At 49.7% G+C, this 9181-nt stretch overlaps 1 protein-coding gene across 1 annotated transcript; it reads left to right on the plus strand.

Annotated features, from left to right (window-relative positions):
• The first annotated feature begins 251 nt into the window (after positions 1-251).
• On the plus strand, positions 252-6209 carry TEKTIP1 (tektin bundle interacting protein 1). Its single transcript, XM_079961011.1, has 4 exons — positions 252-442; positions 2132-2361; positions 4955-5080; positions 6040-6209. Exons 1-4 carry the CDS (start codon positions 345-347, stop codon positions 6186-6188), a joined length of 603 nt encoding a protein of 200 aa, XP_079817137.1. The 5' UTR covers positions 252-344; the 3' UTR covers positions 6189-6209.
• Positions 6210-9181: the final 2972 nt, after the last annotated feature.

Raw genomic sequence — 9181 nt, forward strand, 5'->3', positions numbered from 1 at the left:
CTGCGCACCTGGTCCTTCGGGGGCACAGTTACCCCATTCAGGACCAGGGAGTCCTCCACACCTGCCCGCTCCCTGTCCCCCCCAAAACAGTCCTTCTGTCTTGTCAGGATTCAACCTCAATCTATTAGCCGCCATCCATCCTCCAACCGCCTCCAGGCACACCTAAGGGCTGTTATCTTTTGCCATCACCCCCTTTGACCCGGGCTGCCTGCCTTTCGTTGCTAAGGGAATGGTTGCCATGAAAGGTTTGTGTAGCAAACAATGATGGAGGAAACTGAGCTTGGTCCCCTCCTCTTGCAAACCAGCCTGGACCTGAGTCGGAGGTGGCTCCTTGCAGCCCCAAAATGGATCTCCAGTGTCTCAACTATCGGGATCTGGTGCTCAACCGACCCTACGTCCCCCAGGTCTCCTTAGAGACCGATTACCCGACGCCACTGTACAGGTGAGTGTTTTGTCTCCTGCCCTTCTGTTCTTCCCAATTAAGGTGCAAAAAAAAATTTTTTTTTGACAACTTAATAAATCTCAGAAGCGCTGCTTTATAAAACAGGGCTCGCTTTGCAGGATTTCGTTCGAGCTCTTAAAGGATCAGCAGTTTTGATTCCTGGGTTCAGGGACTCCCGTTTTAAATGCTGCCGGGCATTTGAGACGCAAGTGCCTCTGAGCACGCAAAGAGCGCATTTTGTCGTTACAGGGCTGCCGTAACGAAATTTCCCAGACCTGTTCTGGCGGGAATTCTGAACGTTTTAAAACGTCCAGGAAAATCTAGGCCTCTGGCAACTCATGTCAGAACTGTTGGGTTTTTTTTTTTTGGGGGGGGGAATTTCCTATTTAAAAAATAGCTCAGAAAGCTCCCCCCCCATCCTCCTCACCATTTCATCCTTGCAACAACCCAAAAAAAATTAAAAATCTGGATTTTCACTTTTTGAAATAGGGCAACCCAACATTATTTTCATTTATTGCATTTATATAGCACCTTTTTATCTTCTGAAGAGGTTCATTCATAGTTCTTCCCCTCCCCATTTCATCCTCCTAATGACCGTGTGAGGTAGCTTAAGCTAAGAGATGGTGCCTGGGCCGAGTCACCCAATGAGCTTCACGTCTTTGTGGGAATTCGAATCCGCCTCTCCCGGGTCACAGCCTGACACTCTAACCATTAGGACACACTGGCTCTTCTTAAAAGAATTGTAGTCTAGGCCTCCTTCGGAAAGCCAGTTCCATTCCAAAACCAAAGCGTTCCAAACCCAAGGCGCACTTTCCCACAGAAAGTAATGAAAACGGATTAATCTGTTCCAGACTTTAAAAAACAACCCCTGAAACAGCAATTGAACATGGATTTTACTATCTAACGAGGCCACTGAGCCATAAAACGAAAGCAATAAACAGTGTACTGCAGTCGCGCAATCAGTCGTGCAATCAGTAGCTGAACTGGGTTCTGCACAGCCACAAAAGCAAAATGAAAAAGAGCTGCAGAAACAGAACTGCAAAATAAATAGCTAAAAAAGACAGACCTCAGTTTGGGTTCCAAGTTGTTTGAGTACCAAGGCGTTTGAGAACCAAGGTACCGCTGTATATATAGACAGTGCCTTTTTTTTCTTAAAAAAATGTTATGGGGTACTCTCATTTTCCTACTCATATTAAAATACTGCCCCTCAATGAGGCCAAACTTAGATTCACAAAATGTTTTGGGGTATGCTTCCCCCTGCGTCCCCCAAGAAAAAGCACTATATCTATCATCTATCTATCATCTGTATCTATCTATCATCTATCTATCTATCTATCTATCTATCTATCTATCATCTATATCATCTATCTATCTATCTACCTACCTATCATCTATATCATCCATCTATCTATCTATCTATCTATCTATCTATCCTGACCAATAAAGCGAGATGAGCGCCGCAACCCCAGATTCGGTCACGACTGGACCTAATAGTCAGGGGTCCCTTTCGTTTTAACATGGGGATTAGCAGCTAATAAAAGTTTGGGTTCTCTTTTGTTCAGGGCTTCCATCCTGTTCCACCTTGTCCAATCCTGTTCCACCTTGTCCAGATTTCTCCGTCAACAGTGTGGAACTGATGGATCCTTTGTGGGTGCCCGGCTAATGTTTCTTTCCTCTCCCTGGATGCAGCGATGAGTACCTGACATTGAGGGGCCCGCGGAACCCCCCCATCCTCCGCCAGGCCGTTCGCTGGAAGTACACCCCGATGGGCTGGGACGCCATCCCCCAGACCTGGTATACAGGGCTGACCAACAGCCACAACCGCAACGCCTGGTACACCCTCACTGACCCTGTCGGCCGCGAAGCTTACTACCGTTGGCAGAAGTGGCACGACCACAGAGAAAAGAATCTACCAGCTGGTAAGGTCCTGGGTCCTTGTCGTTGTTCTTGTTTAGTCGTTTAGTGGTGTCCGCCTCTTGGTGACCCCCTGGACCAGAGCATGCCAGGCACTCCTGTCTTCCACTGCCTCCCGCAGTTGGGTCAAACTCATGCTGGTAGCTTTGAGAACACTGTCCAACCATCTCGTCCTCTGTCGTCCCCTTCTCCTTGTGCCCTCCATCTTTCCCATTGCCGCCAACTCCTGCTGCAAAATCCTCCTCAACTCTGGTTTTTTTTGTGGGAGGGAGAACAAAGAATTTGTGAACTCAAAAGAGCAGGGACAATTTGCCCTATTCCGAATCAGACCACTGAGCTCAGTAGTTCCTGCAGCTCACCAGGGATTCAGACAAGGGCTGGATTTAGTTTTGACGAGGCCCACGGCTCCTGAAGGTAATAGGGTCGTTTATATGTCCAGCTGGGACGCGGGTGGCACTGTGGTTTAAACTACAGAGCCTAGGGCTTGCCGATCAGAAGGTTAGGGTTTCACTGGAGAAATGTTGGAGGGGATGGAATAGGACGTCCCTATTTTCAGGGGAGAAACATTGGAGGGGATGGAATAGGACGTCCCTATTTTCAGGGGAGAAACATTGGAGGGGATGGAATAGGACGTCCCTATTTTCAGGGGAGAAACGTTGGAGGGGGTGGAATAGGACGTCCCTATTTTCAGGGGAGAAACGTTGGAGGGATGGAATAGGACGTCCCTATTTTCAGGGGAGAAACGTTGGAGGGGATGGAAGAGGACGTCCCTATTTTCAGGGGAGAAACGTTGGAGGGGATGAAATAGGACGTCCCTATTTTCAGGGGAGAAACATTGGAGGGGATGGAAGAGGACGTCCCTATTTTCAGGGGAGAAACGTTGGAGGGGATGAAATAGGACGTCCCTATTCTCAGGGGAGAAACGTTGGAGGGGATGGAATAGGACGTCCCTATTTTCAGGGGAGAAACGTTGGAGGGGATGAAATAGGACGTCCCTATTTTCAGGGGAGAAACGTTGGAGGGGATGGAAGAGGACGTCCCTATTTTCAGGGGAGAAACGTTGGAGGGGATGAAATAGGACGTCCCTATTTTCAGGGGAGAAACATTGGAGGGGATGGAATAGGGCGTCCCTATTTTCAGGGGAGAAACGTTGGAGGGGATGGAATAGGACTTCCATATTTTTAGGGGAGAAACGTTGGAGGGGATGGAATAGGACGTCCCTATTTTCAGGGGAGAAACGTTGGAGGGGATGAAATAGGACGTCCCTATTTTCAGGGGAGAAACATTGGAGGGGATGGAAGAGAACGTCCCTATTTTCAGGGGAGAAACGTTGGAGGGGATGGAATAGGACGTCCCTATTTTCAGGGGAGAAACATTGGAGGGGATGGAATAGGGCGTCCCTATTTTCAGGGGAGAAACGTTGGAGGGGATGGAATAGGACGTCCCTATTTTCAGGGGAGAAACATTGGAGGGGATGGAAGAGGACGTCCCTATTTTCAGGGGAGAAACGTTGGAGGGGATGGAAGAGGACGTCCCTATTTTCAGGGGAGAAACGTTGGAGGGGATGGAAGAGGACGTCCCTATTTTCAGGGGAGAAACGTTGGAAGGGATGGAAGAGGACGTCCCTATTTTCAGGGGAGAAACGTTGGAGGGGATGGAATAGGACGTCCCTATTTTCAGGGGAGAAACATTGGAGGGGATGGAATAGGGCGTCCCTATTTTCAGGGGAGAAACGTTGGAGGGGATGGAATAGGACTTCCATATTTTTAGGGGAGAAACGTTGGAGGGGATGGAATAGGACGTCCCTATTTTCATGGGGGGGGGGGGACTCGGTTGGCACTGTGTGTTAAACCACAGAGCCTAGGACTTGCCGATCAGAAGGTCGGCGGTTCAAATCCCTGTGATGGAGTGAGCTCCCGTTGCTCAGTCCCTGCTCCTGCCAACCTAGCAGTTCAAAAGCACGTCAAAAGTGCAAGTAGATAAATAGGTACCGCTTTATAGCGGGAAGGTAAACGGCATTTCCGTGCGCTGCTCTGGTTCGCCAGAAGCGGCTTAGTCCTGCTGGCCACATGACCCGGAAGCTGTACTCCGGCTCCCTCGGCCAATAAAGCGAGATGAGTGCCGCAACCCCAGAGTCGTCCGCGACTGGACCTAATGGTCAGGGGTCCCTTTACCTATATGTCTAGCTGTCCTTTGTCAACAACAAATTTGAGACCAATCTAACCACCTTGCGACTTGGTGTGGTCCTTTGTGGACTTTAAGGTTCTCCGCGGGGCAGACCAGGAGAGGTTGTGCTGTAGTCCCAAAACATCTGGAGGGCTGAATTTGTCTACGCCTGCCCTAGTCCATCAGCTAGCTCCTTCCTGCAAGGTTTGGCGAACTTTTTGTGCATCCCCATCTCGCCCAAACCGGACACATGTGTGGGGCGGGTGGCCGTGGTTTCAGGGAAATGGCTGGTGGGCCGAACATGGGCTCTTTCTGGATCTGAAGGCTCCCCACCTCTGCCAAAGAGAGAGAGAGAAATAAATTAAAGTGACGGCCTTTTCTGCTGCAGCGGCACAATGTTGGCTCGAATCTGTGTCCTCTGTTTTCTTCCAGCCTACGCTCAACATCTGCAAGACAGCTGTTGCTTCGACCCCATTGTCCCTGCCCAGTACTTGAGCCCTAAGACGCGATGGGGAGCGTTCATGTGGAGGGACAGACCCATTCTCGGAAAGGAATTTGGTAAGGAGGAGGGGGAACCTGGGAGAGGGGCTGGGACGTTTTCTGGAGCAAGGCAGCGGGTTTAAAAGGTTTCCAGGCGTCCCCGTTTCCTGGAGATCGTCCTTGAATTTGCTAAAGTTGTGCCTGCTGATCTCTGTTTTTTAAGTGACCCTCCCTGGTGGTGATGGGGTGGGGGTTAGGGGAAAACAACCCCTTCTTTCCCTTCTCAGTCTGTTTCTCAGCTTGCTTTGCCTGCCTGTCTGCATATGTGGGCAAGGTTGTGGCAAACTGGCAGTCCTAAGACTCAGGGGTGTGTTCTGCCTGATAAGGAAAATTCCCGGGGTGCTGATTTACTCCGCTGCCCAGCTGGTCGGGGCGCCACTCCCCGCGGGTCACTCCGGCCAAGCTAAAGAAGCAAAACAGCGGTCAGTAGTTGTTTAGTTGTTTAGTCGTGTCTGCCTCTTCGTGACCCCCTGGACCAGAGCACGCCAGGCCCTCCTGTTTTCCACTGCCTCCCGCAGTTTGGTCAAACTCATGCTGGTAACCTCGAAAACACTGTCCCACCATCTCGTCCTCTGTCGTCCCCTTCTCCTTGTGCCCTCCATCTTCCCAACATCAGGGTCTTTTCCAGGGAGTCTTCTCTTCCGTGAGGTGGCCAAAGTCTTGGAGCCTCAGCTTCAGGATCTGTCCTTCCAGTGAGCACTCAGGGCTGATTTCCTTCAGAATGGAGAGGTTGGATCTTCTTGCAGTCCATGGGACTCTCAAGAGTCTCCTCCAGCACCACAATTCAAAAGCATCCGAGTCCTCATGAACCTGATTTCAACGGAAACATCAGATGTTGCCTCCTATAGTCCCGCCACTGGGGTCCTCTTTGCAGAGAATCTCTGAGGTTTCGGGGCGGGGACATTCCTGGGCCTATCTGGGACCTTCTGCACCCCAGGAACTGCCTGAGATCTACAGTTTTCTCTCTTCTCTCCCAGTGGTCAACCGCAACCGCGGACCCGAGGAGCTGAAGGGGAAGCCGGGCTATGTGCCACACCTGACCATCCACACTCCAATGTTCACCGCCAAAGACTATCGCACTTGGAGGATGTTTGACCGACAGCCTTCGACCAAACACCAGCACTAGTAAAAAACTTTTCCCCCGCTGCTTCGCGTGACCCAGGTATCCTCCTTCGTGCCAGAAGTTGGTGGTGAGTGCCTGAGCCAAAGTTGTGCCAATGCCCACCTGGGTTCCCAAAATCCAAAAACCCGGAAGGAAGTGTTCCGGTTTTCGAACGTTTTTCGGAAGCCGGACGTCTGACGTGGCTGTCGGCTGTTGTTTCCGCCAATCGGAAGCCGCGCCTCGGCTTCCAAACATTTTGCAAGTCCAACGGACTTCCGGAACGGATTAAGTTTTGGTTTTTGCTATTTACCGTATTTTTTGCTCTATAAGACTCCCTTTTTCCCTCCTAAAAAGTAAGGGGAAATGTGTGTGCGTCTTATGGAGCGAATGCAGGCTGTGCAGCTATCCCAGAAGCCAGAACAGCAAGAGGTATTGCTGCTTTCGCTGCGCAGCGATCCCTCTTGCTGTTCTGGCTTCTGAGATTCAGAATATTTTTTTTCTTGTTTTCCTCCTCCCAAAACTAGGTGCGTCTTGTGGTCTGGTGCCTCTTATAGAGCAAAAAATATGGTATTTTCCGTTTTTTGTTTTTGAGGCTTTTTCAGTTCATTTGTTTTGGTGACTGTGTGGAACGCAGTTCAGCTACTGATTGACTGGTTGTGTGACTGCAGAAATGGATAAAAGCCCCCCACCCAAACAATGACTATCATCGGTGCAGGGAAGAAAAAAAATATCCATTTTACTTTTTATCATATGCAACTCCATCTTATTTATTTTATAGTACAGTGGTACCTCGGGTTAAGTACTTAATTTGTTCCGGAGGCCTGTTCTTAACCTGAAACTGTTCTTAACCTGAAGCACCACTTTAGCTAATGGGGCCTTCTGCTGCTGCTGTGCCGCCGGAGCACGATTTCTGTTCTCATCCTGAAGCAAAGTTCTTAACCTGAAGCACTATTAATGGGTTAGTGGAGTCTGTAACCTGAAGCGTATGTAACCCGTGGTACCACTGTACAGTGGATGTTCGGGTTGCGAACATGATCCGTGCGGGACGCAGCGTTCGCAACCCGCGTCTGCACACTCACGGATTGCAATTCAGTGCTTCTGCGCTCTCTGTATCCTCTGGTGTGAGGAATGTCCCAGGGGCCAGTCAGAGAAGCATTCGGCCCTCAAACTCTGATCAATTCCTCTCCTCCAAAAGGATCCCAAATGTTTAGGGAAAAGGCAGCCCTGTTTAGGGAAGCTTTTAATGTTTAATAGGTTATTGTATTTTAGTGTTTTGTTGGAAGCCGCCCAGAGTGGCTGGGGGGACCCAGCCAGATGGGCAGGGTATAAATAATAAATTATTATTAGAAATCTTAACACCCTCTTGGAGTGCAGACGAGTAGAAAAATCTCCAGCTTTGCCAATAATCCCGGTTTTCCAACGCAACGAGGCGCCATCGCTTCCAAAATAATATGTATGCCACTTCCAAAAAACATCAGGCAAAAACCACACTGGCTGTCTAAAAATAATAATAATAATGTTTATTATTTATACCCCGCCCATCAAACACCCACTTAGCAAATACGCTCTACTTAAAACATCATTCCATCCACAAACTGTATCGCCATTCACGCAACGCTTCTCATTTTAAAATGTATAAATAAACAGCTGGATTTATTTTTTATTTTTATTTTTTTTAAAAGGCTATGTAGGTTGAAGTGTTTTTTCTCCCTTAAAGTGCTTTTCGCTATAAGGCTGCTGTTCAATATCTTGCTGTCGAGCCTTCAACTGTTGCAGTGCTTTCTTTTTTCTAGGAAAAAATAGGTGCCAGTACTCAGCGGCATAGCGTGGGTTGTCAGCACCCGGGGCAAGGCAAGTAATTTGCGCCCCTAACCCCTAACCTGCTGCCGCTGCCAGCTTCTTCTTGCTGCTGCCTGGGCTGGGGTATTTACGGTAAGGTAGCCACGGCAGCGGCGGCGGGTCCGTGTCAGGTGATCTGAGGCGAGTTGCCGCTGGCGCTGCCGCCCAAACAACGCCGCTTGCCCAGAGGAGGAGGAGGGCAGAGAGGCGAGGAAAATGCAACATGGCCCAGCAGCTGCAGCAGCGGCGGCGGGGCTGTGAGGAGGGGCTGCCTGGCGCGCCCTCCGTGGCCCTGATGTGCGGGGACCGCGGTGAGCGCTGAGAGCCGCTGCCTGCCGGACGCCTTCAGCCCGGACGCGCGCACAGCTCGTTGGTTCTGCGAGACATGGGGCTCTGCTACAGCCTGCGCCCGAGGCTCTTCGGCGACTCCGGAGGCGGCGAGCGCCCCCCCCCAGATGTTGCGCCCGGTGCGGCCGGCCCCCCCTGCACCCCCACGCTACGCCACTGCCAGTACTCACCACGAGGTTGTTGCATTAAGTGCCATATTTTTAACCAAAACAAAGGAAAAAGAAAGATGTGCCGGTACTTTGTACCCCCGGAAAAAATATATAGCTATATCTGAAATTTCATGCATATCAGTTAATATCTTGATCCTCCTCCATGAAAATAACTGTTTACTTGGCTGTTTTCCTATGTCGCGAAGGCTGAAATTTCAGTTCAGCGGAGCAGGGTCAAGATATTAACTGATACGCATGAAATTTCAGATAGAGCTAATATACAATATTTTTTGCTGTATAAGACTCCCTTTTCCCCTCCTAAAAAGTAAGGGGAAATGTGTGTGCGTCTTACGGAGCGAATGCAGGCTGCGCAGCTATCCCAGAAACCAGAACAGCAAGAGGGATTGCTGCTTTCACTGCACAGCGATCCCTCTTGCTGTTCTGGCTTCTGAGATTCAGAATATTTTTTTTCTTGTTTTCCTCCTCCAAAAACTAGGTGTGTCTTGTGGTCTGGTGCGTCTTATAGGGTGAAAAATACGGTAATCCCTAGCGTAGTCAGATAAGAACAGGCATTTTTTTTTTTACAAAAAGTTTTTTGTGAGCCGCCCTAGTGAGGCCGTTCTTTTGTGGGGGGCCGGATGTAGGAAATTTTCATTGCATGATTAATATTTGAAAATTCTT

Source organism: Podarcis cretensis, assembly GCF_951804945.1.
Source record: "Podarcis cretensis genome assembly, chromosome: 18".
Lineage (NCBI taxonomy): Eukaryota > Metazoa > Chordata > Lepidosauria > Squamata > Lacertidae > Podarcis > Podarcis cretensis.